The sequence below is a fragment of the Calypte anna genome, chromosome Z (genome assembly GCF_003957555.1).
Source record: "Calypte anna isolate BGI_N300 chromosome Z, bCalAnn1_v1.p, whole genome shotgun sequence".
NCBI classification, from domain to species: Eukaryota; Metazoa; Chordata; class Aves; order Apodiformes; family Trochilidae; genus Calypte; species Calypte anna.
The window spans coordinates 37,174,096-37,200,837 of record NC_044274.1 but is presented as its reverse complement, the minus strand read 5'-3'; the positions used below and the strand labels follow the sequence as shown (position 1 = coordinate 37,200,837).

The 26,742-nt window shown below is 34.9% G+C and overlaps 1 protein-coding gene across 2 annotated transcripts in view; it reads left to right on the top strand.

The window, feature by feature from the left end:
- The window catches only part of VPS13A (vacuolar protein sorting 13 homolog A), a 94,518-nt gene that overhangs the window by 38,681 nt on the left and 29,095 nt on the right, over nucleotides 1–26,742 (top strand). For both annotated transcript variants that reach the window (XM_030466748.1, XM_030466747.1), the window contains exons 30-51: nucleotides 358–474; nucleotides 564–667; nucleotides 1,105–1,272; nucleotides 1,911–2,218; nucleotides 2,940–3,087; nucleotides 3,896–4,046; nucleotides 5,110–5,234; nucleotides 6,065–6,234; nucleotides 6,813–7,033; nucleotides 8,199–8,431; nucleotides 12,664–12,756; nucleotides 13,226–13,582; nucleotides 14,250–14,351; nucleotides 15,633–15,791; nucleotides 15,908–16,169; nucleotides 17,047–17,207; nucleotides 18,447–18,550; nucleotides 19,783–20,080; nucleotides 21,255–21,650; nucleotides 22,338–22,442; nucleotides 22,537–22,683; nucleotides 26,480–26,608. In XM_030466748.1, coding sequence (XP_030322608.1) covers nucleotides 358–474; nucleotides 564–667; nucleotides 1,105–1,272; nucleotides 1,911–2,218; nucleotides 2,940–3,087; nucleotides 3,896–4,046; nucleotides 5,110–5,234; nucleotides 6,065–6,234; nucleotides 6,813–7,033; nucleotides 8,199–8,431; nucleotides 12,664–12,756; nucleotides 13,226–13,582; nucleotides 14,250–14,351; nucleotides 15,633–15,791; nucleotides 15,908–16,169; nucleotides 17,047–17,207; nucleotides 18,447–18,550; nucleotides 19,783–20,080; nucleotides 21,255–21,650; nucleotides 22,338–22,442; nucleotides 22,537–22,683; nucleotides 26,480–26,608 — 4,058 coding nt within the window. The remainder of the gene's footprint in view (nucleotides 1–357; nucleotides 475–563; nucleotides 668–1,104; nucleotides 1,273–1,910; nucleotides 2,219–2,939; nucleotides 3,088–3,895; nucleotides 4,047–5,109; nucleotides 5,235–6,064; nucleotides 6,235–6,812; nucleotides 7,034–8,198; nucleotides 8,432–12,663; nucleotides 12,757–13,225; nucleotides 13,583–14,249; nucleotides 14,352–15,632; nucleotides 15,792–15,907; nucleotides 16,170–17,046; nucleotides 17,208–18,446; nucleotides 18,551–19,782; nucleotides 20,081–21,254; nucleotides 21,651–22,337; nucleotides 22,443–22,536; nucleotides 22,684–26,479; nucleotides 26,609–26,742) is intronic.

The following is a 26,742-nucleotide window of genomic DNA, read 5'->3' as shown; positions in this document are numbered from 1 at the left end:
CTGATTGAAGATGACCAATTATCAGACCAAACAGTATATTAATGTGGCTATGCCATCACTCCATCACTGAGGTAAACTGCTTAGTCCTCCATTTTGCATTGTTCTTTGGGATGTATATTAAATGTATTTCTTGCAGTTAACAAAATATTATTGTTGATCACTGTGGGAAGTCCCCTGCATGAGTCCTGAAGAATCCTGCATATATTGGGCTTTTGTGTAATACTTGCTAGTAACACTGCAGTGCGTTCTGCCAGTGCTACAGGCTTGGTACAAACTAGGTTTTAGGGAAAACTTACTTAAAATACTACATATCCTCCTTGAAGAAGTGTAATTTTTATTATATTGTATTTCCCACAGCATCAAAAAAATCAAAGTATGAAGATGTTATCAACCTCAGTATTTGTGCGGATTTATCCTGTTTGCGTGTCTTTATTAGAGAGAAAAAACACAGGATAGCTGAAATTCATATTGAAGGTAGGAACAAAACTTCAAGTATAAAGTAACAAAACTCCAAAACTAGAATAGTCTCTAAATTTTGCTTCTCTCTACTTTTTTTTTTTAAGGTCTGGATAGCCATGTGATCATGAAGAAAACGGCAACTGAAGTTACTGCAAAATTAAAGAACATCATTATTGTGGATTCTGATGAGATGGCATTGTATAAAAAGGTATGCATTCTTATGCATTGATTTCTGAAAGGAATATAGATGCTATAAACAACCTCACTGGTGGACTATACTCTTAAACTGTAGGGGTTTTTAGGGTTTTTTTGGCTTTTAATTAACATTTTATACATTTGCAGGGGGCATTATTCTGTCTAGGCAGACAGATTTTGCCCCCATAACCAGTGATTGTTAAGCTGATACTGATTTTGTGCAACTGTGGTGTCATGCTGCTCATTGCATGCCTTATTTTGTTGACTTGAATGGACAGAATTATCAACGCTGAGATATTTCCAGCTATCTCAAGGATTTTTTTTCATTTATTGGTGAGATATTTGAAGTACAAATGTCTTAGAAGTGTGTTAGAAACCACAACTTATTTAAGAATTCATTTTCTTCTATGTATCTTTTACATCAGAGATACTATGTTTTTTCTTCCTAAGGCTCTCTACATAACAGAAAAAGAAGTCTTCAATTTCAGAATGATATCATATGTTAATGCAACAGATGGCATTGCATATACAAATATGGATGTTGTTGACAATTGTATTTACCTGACTGTTGGATGTATTCAAGTAGTTTTTGTCAAAAAGTTTGTTTCATCTATTTTGGTAAGTTAAATTTTTCAGATACTGTTCTTTAGTATTCAGATAACGTTCGAACTACAAGGGAACATAGAGCATTTCATATAGGGCAGTGCCAGTTTGTGTAAAAAGTCTCATACACTATCATAAAAACTCACTGGAACTGGTGGTTATGCTGTTGACTTTTCTTCTTTGTATGTTTGTTATTGTAGAGTGCATGGCTAAGCAATAGCTTTTGCTATTATTGTTAGTAATTTTTTTCTTTAAAGCACTTGTGGCAGCATTTAGGTAGACACACTGGTCATTGTTTGTAGCACTGAAATGTAAGTGACAAATCATGAAAATTAGTGACTTCGCCATAAACTCTGCTAAGTAAGTGTATGTTTTACTGTCCATGTGAGTAAATAAAAGGCAGTTCATACAAGTCATGTTGCAGGGTCATTGTTATTACCACCTGATCTGTCAAATATATAGTATAGGAAATTATTTTTCAGGCATATGTCTACTTTACAACATTTTGGGAGGAGATTATCCTATTAAACAAGTCAGAAAAAATACATAGCAAAAATAGCATTCTAAGATGTTTTGATGTTAATAAAAATTCTGGTTCTCAGTTGTTCTTGAAGTAACGTAATTAGTAGTAAAATTCTGTGTTATTTTTCTAGGCTTTTATAAATAACTTTCAAGCTGCCAAGGAAGCTCTGACAGAAGCAACTGTTCAAGCAGCAGAGAAAGCAGCTACAGGTGTAAAAGAGCTAGCAGAGCGTAGTTCCCGTTTGGCACTGGATATCAATATTAAAGCACCTGTTGTGATAATTCCGCAGTCTGCAACGTCACCAAATGTTCTGGTGGCTGATCTTGGTCTGATCACCGTGAAGAACCAATTCTTCATTGCTAAGACAAAGACCCGGTACAATCTTCCACCTGTTGTAGACTCTATGACAGTGAAACTGAGTGAACTAAAGTTATACAGGTAATTGTAGTTTTAAAATTTTTTTAATTCTTGTAATCATTTTGGGATACTTCAGTTCGAGAGCTTTGAGGAGTTGTTATAAAAATAATTTATTGTTGGTGATTGACAGACTATTAAACCTTAAAATAGTACGGACAGTTAGTAAAGATTTAATTGCTTTTACCAAAATGTTCAGCAGAAGTAGTGATCTACAGTTCTTCAACTCTTAAGCAAATGTTTGTTTAGGGAATATTGTACAAAATAAGAAATTTACACATCATTCACTGTTGATATAAACAGACAGATTATACCCATTTGTAATAGCTGTTCTGATGGAGGTTTCAAGCTGTACAGACAAGAAAAGACATCAAGTCAGGTAGCCATGAAGTAAGTAGAGGTTGAAAATGGGTCTTTGAAGAGGGAGAAAGAAGGAAGGAGAATTTCAAACACAGTTGAAGAGGACTAAAAAAAAGAAAGGATTACTTGGCAGTGGAGAGCAAGTTGGAGGTCCTAACTTGCAAGAAGGTAGTACAATGTGTACTTTGTATGTGTCTGATGTGCCCTGTGAAGAAAACATGTCTAGTTGGTGGAGTAAGGCTTTAAGTAGAAATCCTGTGAGTAATAAGAACACTGCTTTACCGTGCTGTTCAGTAAGATGAGGAACAGACAAACAGGTGTTTGTGCCTGCTAAAATGTGTAAGTGAAGTATGTCAACTTGGGAGTATTTTGTTTCTGTTCACAGATCATGCTACGAACAGGGTTCATTGCAAACTGAGGTAGAGTTGCTGCAGCCACTCAATCTGGAAGTAGCTGTTGAACGAAATTTAGCTGCTGCATGGTATAGTGAAGTTCCTGATATTGAAATATCTGGACGACTCAAGCCTATGAATGTAAGCACTTATTTCTCAAAGCAGTTGTCAAAATACCTGTAGAAAACAAATTAATTTTTCTGTTCAGGAAAGTCCAAGTTCTTAGGGTATTGTTTCAAGACCTAAGTAAGTGGATTTCTTTGTTTCACAAGGAAGAAGGATGTAAATACCTTGATGTTTTAATCTAGAGATCTGTATTTCATCTGTAGTACTGCAGACAGCCTTTGTACTGTTTGTTACTGTCACTAGTTAGAAATAGGTATGCTGTTGTAGCCTTCAGTTACCTGTCACTATCTTTCAAAAGGAGAATGAGAAGTTGGGGTTTATTGGTCTGTTCATTAGCAGCTCAGTTACCTGCTGAGTTCATACTCATAACAAGCTTGAGTATTGAGTTAGTGTGAGTGCTGATTTAAATTTCACATTCAAAAAATATTAAGCTTGTCGCTTGTCTGAGGAAAACCAATTTGGCCGAATTTTGAAATAGAATGAGTAATCATTACTGTAAAGTTCTGTGTGGTGTAAGATGGATAACAATTTTAGGCAACTAGCAGTGGAACTATGCATATGGTTCTAACATTCAATTTCTAAATTGTAGATTTGTGAAGAAAGTTTGTGAACAAAACCAAGGTGATGCGTGTATGACTTCATATTCTAGAGTTTACTGTAAGGAAGTTGTGTGGATTTGAGAAAAGTATTTTACTTGATACTTTAATCTCAGAGACTCAGATGAAATTAATTCGGTTTATCTATTTATTTGTAAATTTAGATTTTAGTTACCAGTAGATTTGTGAACTGAATTGTTCTGAGTTAATAACCATGTTTTTTTAAGCTAATTCTCAGTCAGGAAGATATTACCACAATACTGAGGACACTAAATGAAAATATAGGTGGAAGCTCTGGTGCGTCAACATCTTTACCAGAACCAAAAGATTCTACTAGCCATGGCAGTGATATGCATACTACTTCACAGCATTCTGCAGGTAATATTTTATAAAATTACCTTTGGTCTTGTGTTTTTATGTACTTATGTCAATACATAAGGATCCAGATTCAGGTTTTTTTAACAGTATGCTAGAAATGGTGATTTTGGGCTATACCCAACAATAATGGGTAGGATCATTGTAGTCAGTTTTGTAGCATATGTTTTAATGTAAGTACTGTCTTGTTCTGCTGGTAGTAATGCAGTGAGCACCTAAAAATCTGTCTATTGGATTTGGTAGTATCCTGACTTTGGAAAGTTGCTTTGTTACTCTTTTTCTTGTTTATATTGGTTCTGTTGTTGTCCAGTTATAGTTCTGTTTGTCTTGTCATAATGATGGCATCCCTAAAAATTGTTCCTGTTCATTAGGCATCATTACCTCAAAACTGTTTGACAAACTGTAAAATTAAAAGCAAATAAGCTTAAGAAAAGGATCTTTTGTTGAACTCTCCTATTAAATGTGAAAAATAGCAAGAATGTTGCAAGGGGAACAAGGGAGGATGAAACTAAACTTCTATGCTTTGTAACATTGTTACATACAATACCATATAAAATTAAGGAACTTTGTATGTTTATGTCTTAAAGATTGTAAAAATAAGATCTGGAATATATTAGCAGACTATTTTATTTTCTCAAACACCATGAAATTTTGTCAAAAGTAATTCCAAGCAAGATTCCAGTTGAACACAAGAGGAGTATTTTTCACTATGAGGACTCAGAAATTGTAATGGTCTCCCAGGGGAAGTGGTGGATTCCCCCACTTTTAAGTCTCAGCTTGATGGGGTGCTGAGGCATGTCATATAAAAACAGTAATATTAGAAGGGTTAAACCAGGTGATCCTTGAGGTCCCTTCCAACCTGACACTCTATGATTCTGTGAATTAGAGACCAAGGTAAACATATCCTAAGTGTGCATGTACTTACCTGTGGAGGAGAAGGGAAGTTGTTGTTATAGTCATTACTGAGGATGTTAGGGATTTTTTGTTGTTGTTGTTGTTTTGTTTTTTATTTGATTGGTTTGTTTTGTTTTTCCCTTACTTTCTTTGCTTTTCTTATTTCTGAAAGGTGTAACTGTTGTGACATCAGCTGTGGTGGAACTCCATACACCGATGAAAATCAAAACAACACTAAAACTGGACTTCAGATTCGACTCTTTGACTTTAGTATTATATAGTCCAAATTCAAAACAGGTCAGTAAAATTTGGTTACAAAGATAAACAGGTTTCGGGTTGCCTAGCATTCTGAAAATTCTGAAGAGAAATAGTTTAATTTATGAGGAGTGATTTCCATCAGCAGTAACAAATGTGAGGGAAAGCATGAACAACTATTTTAACAACTATTTTAATTAATTACATTGCAGATATTACAAGAAAGAGAATTATCAGTGACATCATGTAATATGTGGCAGCTTCTGTGATCTGACTGAAAATTTGCTGAAATCTTGGTTTAAAATACAGTTTGGGAATAAAAAATTAAGAGATGTACAACACATTCTTTAGTTATACGCACAGACACATATAAATAAAATTGCGGAGCAAGATTTTAGTTTTGTATTAGACTATTGGTTTAAGTTTACAAAACTTCTCAGTAATTTCTGACTGAGGGTTTAGTAATATATTATGTAACATTATTTTGATTTTTAGATTTTAAACAGTTTTCCAGTGTCTGTCTGAACACTACCTAGTCATAAGAAGCAAACTAATTTCTTACGTGAGGCGTTTGCATATACTGTGTATTTTTCAATGGCAAACAAACCAAAACTTGTCAATTTTAAGTGTTGTTTCCCCTTTCACTGGTGTGAAAAGTTGCTTTTGGAAGCTAGAAGGGCAAAGCTTTGCTTTTTCTGTATGGTATGTTTTCTCTGTATGCTACTGATTTTTGTTGTCTTTTGAATCCCAGTGGCTTTATTTAATATATTAGAAGTCTTACCTGTTAAAATGAACTTGTATATCACACCTCTGTATTATTTCCATTACCCATAAGTAAATCTACAAACATAGTTTTCATTTGATTTAAACAGGTTACCAGTTTGGATCAGAGAGATGACCTCTTGAAGCTGGCAGAGTTTAAGTTAGATTTGATGTCAGCTGCTCTCAAAATGTTATCGGATGGCTCAATGAATGCTTCAGTCAAGCTGGCAAACTGTACATTAGATGATAAAAGGCAGTCAATCCAGAAGGCAACACCAAGGTCTGTATTTTGACATAAGGTACCACTTATTGGAGTTCTACAAAGTGTTCCAGAAGTTTCCATTTTAGTATTCTGTGAGAAGTGAAGTAGGTTTAGTGTAGGTCGTTTTTAAAGTACAGGTTACGGTATACCGTGTGTCTTACTTGCCTTTTTTCTGCATGCTCCTTTTGAGAGGCCAATATAAATGCTAGAAACAGACTTTAAATATGAAAATAATAAATTTCTGTAGAAATAAGTTTCATTCTCAACTGTAATAAACCACTCTATAAGTAAGACTAAGTTTTATTTTTCATGAAGAATAACAAACTTGGGCAAAGTGTTTTGATATGCAAACAAGAAATATTGGTGGTTTATTTGCTAAAATTTTTAACATATTTAGTTGCCAATGTATGGGAGTCAGTTTTGAAGTTTTACACAATGCATGTTAATAATGTTCTTATTGTCCAAACATTTTTTGTGTCACTTTAAAAATTCACCCTTTTTAATATATGCCAGCTGATGAGGGAATCTTGGGTGTTTTTCAGTATTTGTGGCTGTTTTTTATTCTCTCATTAAATGTCGTCCTAATGGTCTTTCAGAATGGTGGAAATGAAACATGGATTTGAAAAGAAAGTTATGATGGATATAAGCTATAAGCAGGGAAGAGATGGCACTATTCTTGATGTGATTGTTCAAGAAATATACCTTTGTGCAAGCATGGAGTTTCTACTTACTGTTGCAGATATATTCCTAAAGGCTAATGCAGAAAGTGCTGCTGCACAGAGAAGTCTCAAACAGTCATTACCTTTAAAGGACCAAGGTATATACTAGAAATATTTTTACTTAAATATTAATTTTGGTTTTATGATACTATTTTAAAATGGTATTACTCCTTTTTATGTTACTTCTTGCGTTTGTGTGTATAGAATAGCTTCTTTTAACCACTGAATGTTTCTTTGCATCATAGAAATTGGTTCATGTCCCTTGGCTTTTATTTCCAAATGATGCTTTGTCTTACCAGACAAACAAAATACCTAAAAATATACCTTTAGAATAAAATGAGAAAGAAGAATTACACCTGGCACTGTCTAGCTGTGTTTCTAGTCTTTGCAGTCTCAACAAGGTTTACAGTGATATTTACCGTTATATTTTTTAACCTTCTGAGACTGATGGACTGTATTATGCTTAATTATTAATTCCCCCTGCCAGATATTGCTGTCTAGAAATGTTGTCATTTCAGTTGTCCATGGATGTGTGTTTCTCTCCACACCAGGAGACTGGCTTCTAGTTTGAGTGCCCAATTTGGTCTTTATAGTGCAGGATCCTATGCCTAATTTCAGACATCAGTCCATCAGACACTAATCCATTAGAGCATCAGAGCATAAAATGGGCTCTTTATGCTTCCAAGGGCTCAGGTAGTTCACATGAAATTTGGAAAACCAACTCCCCTTTTTGGGTTTTAATTTTCCTATATCCTACATATTTGGTCTGTGCCCATCTCAGCTAGGCCTGCTGTGATGACTTAATAGATGATCCAAATTTAAACAAATTAGGAAGTCTTACATAAAAGTTTATCGGTGCTACAAATGGTCACAGTAAGCACTAGTAAATGCTGCATTATAGTACTGTGGGAAAATGTGTCTTTTGCTGGTTCAGAGAGCAGAAAATGTGTCCAACATTTTTGTAAGATTGCTATTTTAGCTGGTTGATGTAGATATTCAGTGAAGCTAAATTTGCTGGTGTCACAGGTAGTAGCAATGGTGATACTGTTATCTTTTTGATAAAGAAGTCAAAGTAAGGGAAGTTTTCTTATCTCAAGTGAAGAATCTGGAAGTGAGATAGTTGCAGGGATCTACAGGATTTCTAACACTAGTTATTCTAGAACTTATCACTATATCTTTAAATTTCTTTATAAGGTATGAGAAATGTAAATAATCACAGTGTAATTGTTGAACAATTATTCTAATTTAATTTATCTTTCAAAGCACCTGTGCAGCCTGTATCTACAATGGAAATGAACATTGTTGTTAAAAATCCAGAGATAGTGTTTGTGGCTGATCTAACAAGAAGTGACGCTCCTGCATTGGTGGTTACAACACAGTGTGAGGTCTTCATTAAACAGAGCCCTGAAAGGTCTAGCATGACAGCTGCTGTGAAAGAGATACAAGTGAAAGCATGCCCATTTCTTCCAGAAAAAAGGAAAGGGAACATAACTACGGTGAGTTTGCAGACGTCCAGATTGTATTTAAAAGGTGCTGTGTAACTTATTTTAATAGGATGCAAGCTATATGAAGCTATATGAAGCTTTAATCATGAGAATGATACATACAAGATAATACAGACAAAACAGTATAATTTTGTGGCTAAATTATTTTACTGATTTTATGGTATGTCAGTACACTGATAAGTCAAAAGCTTCATCTTTGATCTCTGGCTTTGAGGTTTGCCATGAATGAGAGTCCAGAGGCATAAAATGTTAGTCTCTTATAGTAGATGCTAGAGATTGGAAGGGACCTTGAGAGATCATCAAGTCCAACTCCCCTGACAGAGTGGGATTGCCTAAAGTAGGTCCACACAGGAACACATCCAGGCTAGTGTTGAATGTCTTCAGAGAAGCAGACTCCACAACCTCACTAGGCTGCCTGTTCCAGTGTTCTGTCACTCTCACATTGAAAAAGCTTTTTCTTACATTTGCATGGAACTTCCTATGCTCCAACTTGCTCTCGCTGCACCTGTCTTATCATTGGACATCACTGAGAAGAGCCTGGTTTCATCATCCTGACACTTGCCCTTTACATAGTTATAAACATTAATGCAGTCACCCTTCATTCTCCTTTCCTCCAAGCTGAAGAGACCCAGCTCCCTCAGCCAAAGGAGATTTTCCACTCTGTTGAGTATCTTGGAGGCTCTGCACTGGACTCTTTCAAGCAGTTCCTGTCCTTGAACTGAGGCGCCCAGAACTGGACACAATATTCCAGATGTGGCCTCACCAGGACAGAGTAGAGGGGTGGAAGAACCTCTCTTGACCTTCTAGCCACATTCTTTCTAATACACCTCAGGATGCCATTGGCCTTCTTGGCCACAAGAACACATTGCAAAGTCATGGTCATCCTTCTCAGACCCCCAGGTCCCTTTCCTCTATGCTGGTCTCTCATAGGTCAGTCCCCAACCTATACTGGTACATGGGGTTGTTCTTTCCCAGGTGGAAGATACTACACTTGCCCTTGTTGCATTTCATTAAATTTCTCCCTGCCCAACCCTCCAGCATATCTAGGTCTTGCTGACTGGCAGCCTTCTGGGGTGTCAGCCACTCCTCCCAATTTTATATCATCAGTAAACTTGTTGACAGTGCACTCAGTTTCTTTGTCCAGGTCACTGATGAATATTTGGAATAGTACTGGTCCCACTACCAACCCCTGAGGTACTCCACTAGATACAGACTTCCAACTAGACTCTGTCCCATTGACCACAAGTCTCTGACTTCTTTCCTTTAAGCAGCTCCCAATCCACTTTGTTACCTGGCCATCCAGAGCACATTTCCTTAGTTTAGCTGTGGGGATGGTGTGGGAGACGGTGTCAAATGCTTTACTGAAATCTAGATAAACAGCATCCACTGCCCTACCATCATCTGTCCACCTTTATGTCCTCATTAAAGGGTGTCAGGCTGGCTAAACATGATTTAGCCTTTGTAAAACCCAAGTTGAGTGCTCCTAATGACCCTCTTGACCTTGGTATGCCTAGAGACAATTATAAGTTCTTCCATCACCTTTTCAGGGATGGAGGTTAGGCTGAATGGTCTGTAGTTACCAGGGTCCTCCTTCTTACCCTTTTTGAAGACTGGAATGACATCTGTTTTCCTCCAGTCCTCAGGCACCTATCCTGTTCCCCATGACCTAAGAAAGATGATGGAGAGTGGCCTAGGAGTAACTTCCACTAGCTCACTCAGTACCCATGGGTGCATCCCATCAGGGCCCTTAGATTTGTGGATGTCCAGATTCCTTAGCTGATCCCTAACTCATTCTTCATCAACCATGGCACACACCTTTATCCCAGCTTCCTCTGAGTCCTCAGGGGTTTGAGGTGGACAGTCTCTAGCTGCACAGATAGAGTCAAAGAAATGACTCTATCAGTGACTCTGCCTTCTTTGTATTTTCTGTCACCTGGGCAACCACCTCATTCAGCAATGTGCCTGTATTGCCTCTAGTGTTCGGGTGGTTTTGCAGTGTATTTGAAGAAGCCATTTATGTTGTTCTTGGCTTCTCTTGCAAGGCTTAATTTCAAAGAGGCCTTAGCCTCTTATATTCTGTGTAAGCCAAATAAATGGATTTTTATAAGTGTACACTAGGGTAAATGCAATGTATAGTTTTGTTCTGAAACTTAGCATTAAATAGCTATATATCTGTTAAACAAAGGGTCATCGGAAGAATGGAAAGTATGTATTATGAAACACATTGCTTATGATACGGTATTAAAAAGTTCCTTTGTGCTGAGGTAGTTAATTCTATTATTTTAAAACTGTCTGTTTAAATTTTGGCAAAGAATCAGACTTGTTTGTTTCTGGCCAGGTGGGAATGCATTGACTCCTGGAGCTTTTTACAGCTTTTCTGCTTCTACCTCTATTAACTCGATAATGATATTGTTGTACCAGAGAAAAAAATCCAGTTTGACATACTGGATATACAACTATTGTTTATGTGTTCAGACCACAGATGAAATTTTAAAGATCACTTTGCTTGCTTATTTCATGTAACTACATAGGAAAAGCCCAAGCTGTAAGTACAAAGGGATGGGACTTCCACTTCATTTCCTTATCAGATACTACCATAACAGTTCAGCTTACTCATTGAGTAGACACAGACTTAGATTACATTAATCTGTTAAAAATACAGTCATTGAGAAAAATGCACTTGAACTTATAATCATAACAAGATGCCAAGTTTCCTGACTTCCTTTTCTGTAGCTGGTGAATGTGGCACAAATGTGGCTACCTTTGGCAATTGGAAGGATTCATACTGTTTTCCCTGTTACAGGAATATCTTCCATCAGCATCTGTAGTTTCATATTCTAGAAGCAGACAAAAAGGCCTGTGTCAGACCTGTATCTGTGCTGTATCAGCATAGATACTTGTGCTGTAAGGGGGGAAGAATATTCTAAGGACCTTAGTTTTGATGCTTGAAAAAGTACCTTCCTTGAAAAAATCTTAAAGGTCTTGAGACAGTAGTAGAAGTTAAAAATTATAATCTTCTTTTGAATATTGTACTTTGAAATATTGAATAATATCTTTTGAAAACATGCATGTAGGTAAATCTCTGAATCTAGGTTTTCTGTAAAAAATAGCCTGGGAAAATAATGAGAGATTCACATGACCTTCTATGGCTGTCTTTACTTAAGAAAAAGAAAATTTATGGTATGAAATTATATGAAGACTACTAAGACTACAAGATTTCTGAAGGCTGATATCCATGTGAATGTTTTATATTGCCTAAACTTTGGGGACATTAGCAATGGATGAATTAATCCTCCTGATAAATAGATTTCCTCAAATACCCAGGAAACTTTTCTCTGGATTTAGAGTAGCACAACTGGTGAGGTGTGCTCTATGTGTTTCTCACATATACCTTGATCTAAAGAAGAAGATGTTATTCTTCATAGTCAGCTTCCTGGCTCTAACATAGTACTGTCTTTTAAAATAGTGACTAGACAGCAAATATACCTGTCAATGCAGTATTAAAAGAGTCTTACTACATCCAGGTGCTTTATTAATAATATAGCTCTATGATTTTGGCTTCAGACTTGAAGAGGGTAGATTTAAATGAAATACTAGGAAGAAATTCTTGACTGTTGAGGGTGATGAGACACCAGAACAGCTTGTCCAGTGAACTTGTGGCTACCCCCTCCCTGGAAGTGTTCAAGGCCAGGCCGGATGGGGCTTGGAGCAATGTTATCCCAGTGGAAAGTGTCCTTGCCCATTCTGTGATTGTAGTATGCCTTAGATTTGGTTTTGGTGAATCTTAGCAAGTGGAAGTATGCAAGGAGTGACTAAAACAAAGTTGGAGCTGTGTGATTGTGATGGTTTTTCTCAGGAAAGCTGTAACTTTTTTTACTGTATTGTCCTTAACTGGAAAGTCTGGTTCTCATCTAAAGTCACAAGCACAACAATGCAATGTGTTTGAAAACATCTGCAGACTTTATTAAAGAATAGAATTACTGACATGTACTTTACTGTAGCTGGCATTTGAGTATTTAGTGATTGAGAATGGCTGAAGTGGTACTTCTGATACTGTTTTTCTTTCTTCGAACGTGTTTTAAATGTTCAGATTACTCATAATTTTGAAGAACTAAATAATGGTAACTTTTCCTTTAAGTACTTTCAATATGTAGTATTTAAAAGTACATGATTTTTAAATTTTTGTTTCTCTATTTATCATGTGTTTTTACTTTTTTGTATAGGTTGTACAGCCATGTGACTTCTTCTTTGAAATGAAACAGTTGGGTACTAATCCACAGACAGCTGATCTAACGATTAAATCTCTGACAATAAAAGTAGGTAGACTTCTACTATGTTTTAATTTCTCTGCTATTTCTGTTTAAAAGGTTTAGTACTTCTTGTGGGATATGTTTCTTATAGAAAAAAAATGATATGGGAAATTATTTCTGTTCTTGATCAGGTTGTCTACCCATTAAAAAGAAACAAAATTGCAAATGAACAACCACAATGCTTTGGTTTTGGAATCTAAGTTTTTTGAAACAGATGTGCAGAGAAGTTTTCAAGGCTTCAGACAGAGCACTGTATGGTGTAGTTTAGTAAGCTCCCATCAGGAAGATAGGGACTGGAAATCAGAGTAGGTTGAATGGTAGATTGTGAAAAAGAATGTGTTTTTAAACTTAGTAGTTCTGTAAAGATCAGAAGTGGGTTTTTTGTCTAAAGTATTCATTATAATTTTGGTGTCTGAATATAGCTGTTTCCTGTATAAGTTCCTCATTTCCAATAATTCCAACATCTTATTTTTAGGTTTCACCAATAATCATAAACACTGTAATTACTATTACATCAGCCCTTTATCAGACTTCAGAAACAACAGAAGAAGAGATCAGTCAAATTCCTCCAGACTTGTGGAATAAAAAAGATATAAAAAATCTAAAAATGTGGTTTCTTGAAGAGTCAAATGAAAATGAAGATACAAATCCAACCACTGAACTGGTTCCCACAGGAGAGTCATTGAAAATGAATATTGAATCTGTTTTTATAACACTTGAAGCTGGGGTTGGGCACCGAACTGTACCAATGCTTTTAGCCAAGTCCTCATTTCTTGGAGAAGTCAAAAACTGGAGTACTCTAATCAATCTGCGTTCCCAGCTTGAACTAGAGGTGAGTAATCCTCTATGAGAAAGAGAAATTTTCTTAAGATATTAAACCTGTTATGTTACTTTGACAATAGAAGAAAAATCATTCATGTGTTTGACTAAGTTCCTGCAGATATATGTTGTGGGAGCAGGACAGGAATGACATGTCTATGGTAGCAAAAGTAATATATTGACTGACTTTTATGTCACTAATTTCCAAATACCAGCCAGTTTGGACATTCTCTGTACAGTCCTGGTACCACATAGTATTTTATAAAAATAAATTCAACTGTAATCATACACTTAAGATTGTCAAAAAGCTGAGCTGGTTGCTACTCCAAAGTTTAATATTGATGGAACAAGCTTTTGGAAACTTGTATAGAATGTAAATGTCAGATTGCTTAATACCTTTTACTGTCAGTAATACACTACAGCTAATGTATTAAGTTCTTTATTTTAAATCTCCCACCCTATATCATTTACTTTGAACTGGTTCTTTGTAGTCGAGACTTAGCTTCCTCTTTTATTTCTCTAATGCATTTGCTTCATCTTTTAGTGTGAACTGAAAATGCAATGTGGTTATAAAGCTTCTATATTACCAAAGAAGAATTTTAAGTCTTCTAAAATCTGAATATTGTTAATTGATTTAATAGTTGCATGTAATTTTCTTATTGACTTCTGCATTTCAATAGGTACACTATTTTAACGAGATGATTGGAGTGTGGGAACCTTTGCTTGAACCACTAGAAGTTGAGAAGACTGATTTATTCAAACCATGGATTCTTGAAATCAAGGTATTTTCCAAATACGAAATCAGATCTTCCCTTTCAAGTTTATTAAAAACAAATGCTCCACACCTTTCATTGCTGAAACTAATCTAACAACCTTGTTCTTTCTTGTTGACTGTTGAGATTTTTTTCCCCTACTCAGTGAATACCAACCGTTGCACAAGGAAAGATTCAGGCTCATATCTTTTAAATAATACCATCTTTCAGGTGGCAAGAAGATTTCATTCTAGTTGCACTAGATAATAGGAGTGCCTTTATATAATTCGCTTTAAAGTTACATCATACACTAATGATGCAGTCAGTGGCTTTAGAAAGATGGAAGACCACTCATCTTGTTCCACAGTAGTATAAGCAGCAGAAACATATTTGAAAAGCTGTTCTCTGACTAGCACCAAGTACACTGTCAGAATAGTGCTCTTACCAGTGCAGTACCATCTTTGATAAGGAAGTACTTTATATTCTGATCTCAAAGTAGATAAGCATTTTTTCTTGGTATTTTCAAAATTTTTCAAGTATTCTTGGCATGAGAGGTCACTCAGAGTGGAAAAACTGTCCTTTTACTAGGACATAATTTAAACATTCGTTATTCATACAGCTCTCTACAGTAGTGGTTTTGGAAGGGTTAAGATTATGCACTGAGATATAGCAATTAAGAAAATTTAAAAATTGCAATTACGAATATTCCTAAAAACTTTCCAGAAGGATGAGATGTAATGCAGGAGGAAGAGAGAGGATAGTAAGTCAAGCCTCATATCCTCATGTCCAGATTTTAAATTTAACATTTGGAAATACAAGGTCAGGAAAATGTATTGCTTGTGAGATTTATTTTTTTTATTCAAACAGATAAGAACATACAATATTTTGTTTGGAAACATATTAAGACTTAAGTTTTCCCCGAATTCATAAGACATTCATACTGTCTTATGAATAGAAAATCAATTATGTACAACAGTTTTTACAGTATTACCCGATATATTAAGACGAATGTTTTCACACATTCACTGGATATGTTAATAGTTTGTATGTATGCATATGTTCTTCATTTTTGTATTATCATAGATTTAGCTACTGATACTGAAATTACATCGGCTGGTGAAATACATATTTTAGCTCTTGCCTTCTGTAGTCTCTCCCTCTTGTTTTATATGAGAATAAAATCATGAACTAAAAAAAGGAAATAATGGCAGGACAGAGAAATGGGAAATGAAGAGAAAAAGAATCTTGAGGTGAGATTTATATCTACAGAAGGACTGTTTAGATAACAGTTCTTTAAAAATCTTCTTTCAGATGAAGAAGAAGGCTAAAAAAGCATTGGTTGAATCAGATGCAGAAGAAGAAAAATACAAAGTTCCAGAATATAAAACAGTAATAAATGTGTCCTCAAAAGACCAGCTGAACATTACTCTGTCGAAATGTGGGCTACAAATGTTGAGTAACTTGGGCACGGTAAGGAAGATTACTTAAAACTGTAGTGTCAGAGTTGTTAAATGAATGTTTGTACAGATACTCTTTATGAAGTCTTACTCTGTATTTGTGTTTTGTATCCATACTTTGCTTTTTAGGCATTTGCAGAAGCAGCTAGTCAAACTTCAGACATCTTCAAAAAAGATCAAGCACCATTTGTAATAATAAATTCTTTAGGACTTCCCATCACGATCACAACTAGCGATTCCTTTAGTGTCCTTAATGTTGAGTTTGGAAAAAAAAAGTTTACTTTACAAGATGGAGGCAATTTAAATATGGAATTTGTCAGAACTAAAAATGAGAGTGACCAGTTCACAGCAATGACAACTCTGAGCAGCAAGAGGTTTTACATTCAGATCAGTAAGTTTCAAAGGTCATATGTCTTCTGTGTTTGTAAGTACTGTATGATGCCTAACACTGCGTCTTGTACAGGTCAGTAAGTAGGGGGAGACTACATAACATGGAGTGCTTCTTTGGATTCTAGGTGCATGACAGTATTTGAAATCCTGCTTTAGTCTCTGCAGCTAAAAGTTACATGTATCATGACTGTTAGTTTTTGTAGCGTAAGTTTTCTATTATGATAATTTATTTTGGTAGTTCATCTTTATTTCATAGTTTTTTTACTAGTCACATTTGTTGCTTATATTCATGTGCTAATGCAGAACTAGGTTGCCAGGTTGTTTTTTTTTTTCTTTCTTTTGGTAGAATTTTGAAGTATCCATCTATGTACATGTCTTCATAGAAGGAAGTTACAAGGGATAGATACTTTAATGGAGCTAAAGCTAAAACTAAAATTTATCTGTGTGCTAACTACTTAAAGTTGACTTGTTATAACAGTTGAATTCTTCAAAACTGATTTTTCAAACTGCTCTTGACTATGATTTATAAATTTAATTATTTTAGCAGTATATACAAGCTATATGTTGTTGAAAAGCCACCGCATGTTGTAAACATTTATTTTTAGGGTAATTTTATTTACAGTGGCAAAACTTAATTAAATATTTCACTGATGAGCTAACTGACTCTTTTTCCTGTGGTGAAAAAAGATCTTTGCTGTTTCTTTAGTAACATTGCGAGATTGTCCTTATGAAAAGCAGTAATTGTCTTTTTACATCTGCTTTAATTTTTGTTAATAGATTGAACAATACAGAATTTTTTATTGAATGCACATTTCTTTGTTCAAATCATATCTTTATGCTCCTTTTGAGTCTTTAATTTCTCATCTTGTAAATTCTAGCTCCAGAAGATCATTCCACTGTGGAAAAGGTTCCATTGACAAAAGTGGGTCGATGTATTTACAGTGTGAGACATACAAAATCAGGTGTTGAGAGGTGCATTGTCTGCCAAATTGATACTGTTGAAGGAAGCAAGATGATAACTATACGTTCACCTATTCAGGTTATTATGTTTGCATACATTCTAATATAATCAATATTTAAATTTTTAATGCATGAAAATTATTCCAGAGTCTTTAAATAAACATTTTTAAAAACATATTTTAAAAAATTATCTGAAAAATTCCTATAACTTTGTTATTGTATACTGTGTGGTAGTTTAGAGGAGATTTTAAAGAATAAAAGAAAAAAGAAAAAAGTATATAAGAATACAGATATTATTATAATAATAATAATAATAATAATAATAATAATAATAATAATAATAATAATAATGGGGGGAAAAAGCGCTTTTCCAAAGGGTCAAAGACAGGGGATATAGTAGGGATAGAAATGAATCAGACTTCTAGATCAGGATAATTGAACGGCAATTTTTTTCTAATGCCAGCAATAATTTCAGTATTATTGGGCTTTCTACTTTGTGACAGATCCCTTTTAAACTTACCTTGGTTCTGTAAAGTTGTCCTTCTATGGGATTATTTCTTTTTCTTCATCCTGTACCACTGATAAATTTATTTCAAATTTAGTACTAAGTCAGCTGAAGACTGAGCCCTTTGAGCTTGCATTTTTTTTTGACTGAGTAATATTTTTGATAGACACTATATAGCTTACAGGTACCAGGGTAGTCCAGATGTCTGTATTCTGTAGTGACAGTGTCCCTGTTACATGTCACTTCCTTCTTTTGCCTGGAATGGTTTTTATAACTGGGCCAATAACCACATTTAATGTTCCAGTCCTTCCTAAATTAATTTTTTTTCCAGAACTAATAATGCCATTAAATTAACCCTGAAATAATAAAAAAAGTTTGCAAAGAATAAGAAAACTATATACCCCTCAAATTAAAATGAAAGTTGATAGCTTAACCTTAATAAATATTCGACTTCCCTAGTTTTATACAGTATAGATTTTGATCCACAGACCCATATAACCCATCGGTTATATTTTTAGGAGGAAGCTCTTTGGAAAGTTATATAAAGTTCAGGTTTTTACAGAGTTTTATGTTTATCCTTGAAAAGAATGTTACAGCTAGTTAATTTCATAATTAAAATATAGCATTAGCTTCCACAACCAAATAATTTAAAGAGATTTGCTGGTATCAGAGGCAGTTCTTTTGAAATACCTGACCTTGAATGGTAACTGACTAAGATGCAAAATGAGAGTTGCCATTCTGTGCTCTATTAGGCTCAAAAGACTATCTTTCAAATTTTTCCTAATGTATGTTTCTGAATTTTATTTCACATAGATAAGGAATCATTTTTCAATCCCATTAAATATTTTTGAGGAAGGAAGATGTATAGGAACTGCTTCACCAGAAAATGAATTCAGCATACCGTTGCCTTCTTACAGGTACTTCATTGCATTGGCTTTTTATAGTGGAATGTGTTTATACATTGTTGATTATTGAATCCATACAATGATGCTAAAAAAATTGTTTCCCTTTGCTAACTAATACTGTAATTACTATCATTGTTGGACAGGATCTTCTCAGAGCATCTAGTCGGAATAAAACAGAAGACTACTCAATTCTTAAATTCTTAATTCTGGAAGTCTTTTGAAATACAGTGTACTGAATAACCTAATTTACCTAAATCACTTTAAGAATTTGAGGCTTGATGCTTCCGAAACACAGTGTTATCCACACAGAACAGGCTTTTTCTTTACGGAGTGCTGTCTAGCAAAAAATTAAAAGTAATACATTTAAACTCTGTCATAGATTTAAAAGAAGCCTTGTCAAGCTTAGAAAGATTTGTTTTCCAGCATAGCTATGCTATTAGTCACACCAGATTAATACCATCTTAAAACTGCAGTGAGTTTGTATGTACAGTCTAGTTGAATTGTCACCAACTTTTATTCCAATAACTTTTCTTTGGTTGTTTTGTGTGATCACAGAGACTTTTTCCTTCTGTTTTCCCTTGAACATTCTCCCTATTTATTTTTAAGATGACAGCTGTGTACCTTTTTAATTAAGTTACTCTTTACTGTAAAAAATGTAAGTTTATTAATATTTCTAACTATGTGTATTTTATTTAATAAAGTTTAGTGTCATTCTGATTCATTGTACAGATCTAGGGTTGAGTTCCACTAAGCAGTAAGGAAATTTTACTATCAAAAACATCCAGTCGTAGCGCTGCTGATCAGATTAAATTAATTGCCTTACAAAACCCATATGTGTAAATAATTCATAAATTTGACACATATATGACTGGAAAGAAGGGCAATTTCTACATATTTGTCTTTGGAATGAATTATTTATCTATATCTTTTGCCTGGGACAGGAATATAGCAGCAGTTGTAAGGGATTTCATAGCCTTTTCATACAGATCTCTTAACAGTCTCTTCTTATCAAGTGAAGCATGTGGAGATATGAACAAAAAAACCCAATTGGTTAAATTGCATGAATTTTAGGGATTCACGCCATCTTTTGCTTCTTCCTTTAAGCAAGATAAAGGCAGGCAATGAGGTACTGTTAGAAATCTTCCAAAATCCAAATATTAGTGTTGTGTAAGTATTAGTGTTGCATAATACTTTTTCAGAATTAAAAAATTCAGTTTAATATTGAGTCATGCTTTCATTTACAGATCCGTACTGAGTTTGCAACCACTATCTGGTGAAAATGGAATAGACGGAGAATATGATATGTGTGAAGGAATTACATTTGATGAAATTATGAAAAATGTTGACAGTTTATTACAGAGAAAATGCCAGTCCGTGAGGTCAAATAGCCACTCACTTATTATCAATATTGTTCCTGTAAAAGACATGTTGACGTCTTCCTCATGTGCAGAAGATCAATCGGATTTCCCATATGCTGTCCATTTGTGGCCTTCTGTTCTTCTTCGCAATCTTCTTCCTTACCAAATAATTTACTCTGTGAAGGTAATTCTTTAAATCTTTTGTGATGTTTCCCACCGATGATATGAAGGTTTACTAACTGATTGGAATATATTTATGAAAGGATATTAAAAAGGCTTCTGTTACATTATTTGTCCAGCAAATTTACAGTGCAAATGTGTCTCTACACTAATGGAGCACTGCCAGCACACATGGTTGTATTCATCTTTCGTATTAAGTCATACTTTTGGTATATACACAAAGTAAATCCTGAAGTGTACAAACTCAGCTGTATGAGAGAGAGACATTCTGTTGCTAAAGTGCAGCTTGAGCCTAATTAAACTCTAGTTTTTCCTTGTGAGTTTCATGACTGCCTCAGCATAAGTGTGTCGGCCTACAGTAGTACCCTATGTGCAGTCACAGCCACTTTTAGCAGTAGCATGCTTTTAATGAATTCTCACAGACTTGCCTTTTTTGCCACATTTTGGCTCAAATTGTAGCCTTGTGTCAGGCTTGTTTTATTTTCACATGTAATGAAATGGCTGGGTGCACTTTGTTAAAAAGTCTTCATTCCAGATGAGAGCCAGTCTCAAACAGAAAACCTAAAACATGTACAGTGTGGACATTGGTTTCTCAGTGCTAAAAGTTTTGTTCTGCAGATCTGCTATGGTTTTGTGCCACTGCTTACCAGTGTAGACTTAGGATAAGAGAAATATAATTGTGAGACACTGAAACTTTGTTTTTTCAAATGGTCTTAACATCTAGTATTTGGACTCAAACATGGAATTTAATGATGAAGTTTTGTTGCAGTAGACAATTACTAGACTTGGAGACTATGACCTCTGCCAAATGTATGGAAGTAGCAGGTCTCTTACAATTTGAAATTTAATGACAGAAGTATTGAGTTGAGGAAAACTGTCATTTAAGCGTGTTTATACATTTGAATTTGGTGACTTTTTAGGGTGTTAAATATTGATGACCATGCATAGGTTTTTCTTCTGAAAAAGATTATATTAAGATAGACCTTTAAGAATGTAGGATAGCTAGGTAGCATAGTAAGTATTTTAGTATTTTGCCTGAATAACTTATATCTTAATTTTCAAAGCTAGCTAGAAAATAAAAGTTTGTATGCATTTTGAGTGTGATTTATGTAACAAGTACAAGTTATGTACAAGAACAATGTACAAGTTTTGGTATGTTGTTTTTTGGTTTTTTTAAGGGAAATGGGAACAAACATAACACTCTACAAGAAGGATGTTCAGCCCAGATTCATAATGCAGTTGTGGATCAAACAAAACTAGACTTACAATTGCTTAACTATCTCGATCAAAATTGGAAAAGCGAGTACCATATAAAGAGCAATCAACCAGAGATCAGCTTCATAACGTTTTACTGCATCACAGAATTGGATAAGACTGAACTGGATATTGCTGTCCATGTGACCTACACAACTGGACAGATGGTTATAGAAATTCACAGTCCGTACTGGATGGTAAACAAAACGGGCCGAATGTTGCAGTACAAAGCTGACGGTATTCACCGCAAGCACCCTCCGGATTACAAAAAGCCACTCCTTTTTTCTTTCCAGCCCAAAAATTTCCTTCAGAATAACAAGGTATTGTAAAACCTGACAGCTCTGTACTCCCCTGTGTTGTTGTATAAAAGCATTTTTACATTTCATAAGTTAACTGCACCATGCATGAAACCTATGATGTGTCTGTTTTGTAAAAGCACGTTGTTGGAGATGGTTGAGATTGGAAATTTACAGTAACTGCACACATAAACTGCATCAACAAAAGTCAATACACTAAATTGGATGTAGAGTTTGTGTAACAGTTGTAAAGATGTAGGACTTGAAAAAATGAATGCTACTTGAAAATGGTATGCTTGCGTGTCAGAGTTGGTAGTAAGATAAGGTTAGATGCAGTTTATCATTTGAGTTTGCAATGTGATTTTTTTATTACTGAGTATTACTTAGAGTTGACTGATGTGTGAGAGGTGACAAGACTGTTGATTTGCCTTTGAGATTTAATTGTGATACGTTTTAGAAATGATCCTTATGCGGTTGCTTTCTCTGGAGTATCTTACCCTCAAAAGGCTTATTCCAGTTAATTTCTACCACTCTTAATTATGAACTGTCTTTGTGAGATGGTACTGGCAATTGCTTTGTCTTGACTTCTTAATAGAAACACCTTTGCTTGTGGTGTGTGCACTGATGTTTATATATATGCAAACTATAAAGAAGATTGTAAATGCTTTTACACTCTGTAAACTGATAATAATTCTGGGTGCTTCTTCATAGGTGCAACTCATGGTAACTGACAGTGAACTGTCTGATCCATTTTCGCTGGACACTGTTGGAAGTCATGGTTCTGTGGAATGCAAGAGCCACAAAAAGGAGTATCAAGTGAGTTAAATTTCTCTCTGAAATACATTGCTTTCAGGAGATATAAATGAGATAGGAGAACTGCCTAATTCTAACAGTGTCTTTTTATTCACAGGTTGGTATCACTATAAACAACAGCAGTTTTAATATTACTAGAATTGTAACTTTCACTCCGTTCTTTATGATCTCAAATAGAAGCAAATACACTTTGGAAGTAGCTGAAGAAGGCAAGGAAAAGTGGATTCCGATTGTTTTGCAACAGGTAGGCTTATAAAGGAAATGTTCCAAGTTGTTTTTCTAAGGAAAATAAATAAATTGGTTTGAATGCTCCCTGACAGAAATATGATCCATGGTAATGTCTGAATGTATCATGTTTTTATAATAGATTATCTGTGTCCCGTTACCTTTTCTTAGTGTTGGTTTAGAACACAGTGTAAATCTGGTTTATATTGTAACTTGAACTTTTTCACAGTTAACTGCCTTGTAAGTAGTGTAAGAAAATAGTGTAAGTACTGTTACTACATTTTCTCTGTTGATACTTCTCTTTGGTTTTTGCAGTGGTATCTGATAGAGTGGTTTGGTTGACCTATAGGTCATGCTGCTTTCCTATAGGAAGTAAATATCTCACATGGACCAGCTCAGAGTGCAACAAACTGTTCTTCTGTGACTAGTCTTCATGCAGATTTTTAGTGCTTAATGCATTGGTCCTACAGAGGGCTCACTGCCCACCAGGCCAGACGTGCAGGAATGGCTTTTGGGCTTTTGTCTGTGCTGCTGCTGTCTAGAATGTTGAAGGCTGGCTGTGCAGATTGACTGATTAACACTGCAGTATCCCACAGTTTTATTTTGTTAGCATTTAGTTTTGAGGCCATCATGTCTTCCTTTAAGACGTGAAGGAAAAGATGTGCCTGTTAGAGGTTGTGTTGCATGTCTATGAAAGCTGAAAGTGAGTGCTGCTGCCTTCCCTTCCAGTGAGTCTTAAGAGACCGTATACAAACAGAGACTGAGTTTAGCCTATCAGCTAATGTGGCTGGAGGCCCTCTCACTTTTTTTAAGAACTGTAGATACACCGAATGGTTACCATAAGTGCTTGGAAACTAAAACATCAAAGTTAAAATACTTTAAATCAGATTTGTAAGTACATCTTTTTGTTACATCCTTAGTATGGCAAACACATGCTCATTAGGTGTGCATATTATCTGTAATGATTCTGGAAGAAAAATACTATTTAAATATCATTACTTCAATTTATGAAATCAATACTCCATTATTTGCTTTTTGTTTTCATTGTTGTTGTAATATTTTTTTCTAGGAATAAACAGTAGTGATTAGATATTTAAGTGTCTAAGTCAGTACCGCTTAGCATAATTTTGATCATTATTTTTTAAAAAGTTTTTTGCTTTTGCTCAAGAATAGGCTGTTTGCCTACAAATATATTCTATTCCCTGATATTATTTTGTTCTTCTGAAGCATACTTGTGTTTGACAATACAGTTTTGAGTTCTTTACATGCACACTTGCTCCTCTAGTTTGTTGATAAAGCTCTGAAATGACAAAGCTTGATGGGCTACTTTATATCTCACTTCTTACTCTGAGAAAATATAGTCAAATTTAGTTATTTCTTGATGTTTTGTGACATATATTTGATACACAGTTATTAGAATAAATCGTACTATTTTACAGAAACTCTTGATTTTATTCTGCAAAAACTATGCAAAGTTTTGAAAGTCAAATACATTGTTACATACATGAATTGTGGTTTTCCTGCATTGAATGTTTTATTGGTATGCTTACAGAATTTTCTAGCTTGTCCCTCAAGTGTTATTGTTTTTCATTTGTTTACTAATCATATTAATTAATCTTAGTCATATAGAGTTATATGGTATGAAAAGAGGACTTGATAGATTTTAGAAACATGTATGATATCTTTTGAAAGATTAGATATGGAAGTTTATCATATTGAGTAGTAGAAGTCAACAGAGTCTGTATCCCCTGATAAATTATAACAAACTTCATTACAAAGTTGCTTGCCTATCCACAGTGAGTCTATATCTTTTGATAAGCACTCTCTAAAAATCCTTGTTGTGACAGCCTGTCAGGGTTGTTCATTTGTAACCCAATAGCTAATCCAGTATGTTTCTTAACTCTTACAAAATCTAGAGCCCAGCCACTCTAGGTCTGTCTTTTGGTATCCAGGACAGATGTCCATGACCTGTCATCCTCTTGAGATACAGAGCTCTGTTATCCAGCTACCATAGACTTATTTATTTTTTTTATTAATGCCTGTGAATTTTTTGAGTACTTCTCACTTTATTCTTTAGGTAAATCTTAAAAAAACCAAGCTTGTTGAAATGTTAATTCATGTCTCAGCTTGCTCCCCCTCTCTTCTCATTCTATTTTTATCACTTCAAGTTAAACAGAGTCCTTCCAGGTGTTTTCACTTTTATTCTTTTTCATTCTTTCTGACAATCTGTCTTCTCAGGGTAAAAAGCAATCCTTTTGTAGAACCCATCTCCTTTTGGAAATGTTCCCTGTCTGAAGGCAGTTGATCTGTCAGAAATTTGAATTCACTATTACTAGAAAAATGCCTTATTCTGTACATTGTAATTGTTGGACATTGATAAGTATGAAATGGCTCTCCGAGCACAGTCCATTGAATTAGTTATACTGGAAGACCAACATACATCCCTAAAGCAAGAAAGGCAGGAAGGAAAGCAGAAAGGAAAAGCAGAGAGAGAGAAAGAGAATAGAAGGAAAAGAAAGAGTTTGATTCTGTGACTTCTTGTTTAGCCAGTCCTTGGTACTTACTTTGGTTTTGATTAGACTTCCATTTACTGTTAACTGATTCGCCTTGAATTGCTTCTGAGCACTCATGATTTCCCTGTTGAGATGTATTGCTACGTTTTATTCTAGTTTACAACACAATTTAAATTTCTTTTGTCTGTAGGATACATGTTGATGTAAGATTACGCCTTCAGTCTTGCTGTTTAACTATATTTTTTTCCTTTGTCTTCCTGCTTCCTGTGGTGTGAGAAACAATGGGAAAGGGAACTTAGTGGCATGGTAAGTTGGTGAACTAGTATTTCACCATTGAAGGTTTACATTCCAGGATTTAGATTCAATTACATATAAACATCTCATTTCTTAACCTGTGTTGGAGAAAGATGCTTCCAAAGTTATAGATGTTGCAGCTGAATAGTTTGAAGTACAGGAAAACTGGTCTATCTAGACAGACTTTGGCTCTTGCTGGTTGAGAGTTATTGTTAATAGCTTGTTCCTGTGGCAAGACTCTTACAATTATCTGGAAACTTTTAATTAGTTACAACGACAACTTTTGCTTTCCTTGTCTCCTCATCTTATCCATTTGGTGTGCAAACTATTGAAGAGAGACTGTGGGATTTTGAACCCAAGATGGTGGTTATCTCTGTTGTGGACATGAATAGCAGAACATGCTCTCTGATTTAGCTGCCTAATGCTTTATATCTTATTTATATGTCTTATACCATATACATGTGCGTGTATGTATTTTTGTATATAGAAAGTATTTCAGTGATGTCCTGCATACTCAAATCACTCTGGGATGTATTTATTCCGATACCTCTTTCTGTTATTGATTGTCATTGTCAGATCAACTTGTAATGTATACTTACTTGGTGAGAGGTCTGTTAAAAGTCTGGTTCGTTTGGTTGGTTGGTTGGTTTTTTGTTTGTTTGGGGTTTTTTGTAACAAGATTGTCCCTTTTGGTGTTGTAGCCATCCTCCATTGTAGCCATGGATTGTTGTAACCATCCATTGAGATTTCAAACATAGTATCTATTTTAAATCTACTTCTTCATGTGAATATGAAGCCTTACAGTTACCACTTTTATCTCCTTAACTTTATTTCTTCTTCTTTTTTCCTCTTTCCCGCTTTTTTACCCTTTTCCCTCTTTCCGTAAGTGACTGTTTTAGGTTTTTTAATACCACACTTTTGGGTAGAATTCTAGTAGATGAACTTTGGGCTGAAGTGAATACTATTTTGTTTTCACACTTACTTTAAAATTCCTGATTTTTCTTCTAGTGCATTCCCTTCTGGCCTGAAAATGATGCAAACAAATTGCTCGTTAGAGTTGAAAATTCTAATCTTCCTGCAAAGAAGATAAATTTTAATACGCACGAAAACTGCCTGCTGCTGCATTTGGACAACAAGGTAAATGGTTGCTTTCAGAAGTTAGGCAAAACAACATGAATAACTTTTATTTACATTCTGAAAGCTTTCTGTCTTTGCATATAATCAAGTATTGTACAAACTTAGATGGGGATAAGATCATGTATACACAAATG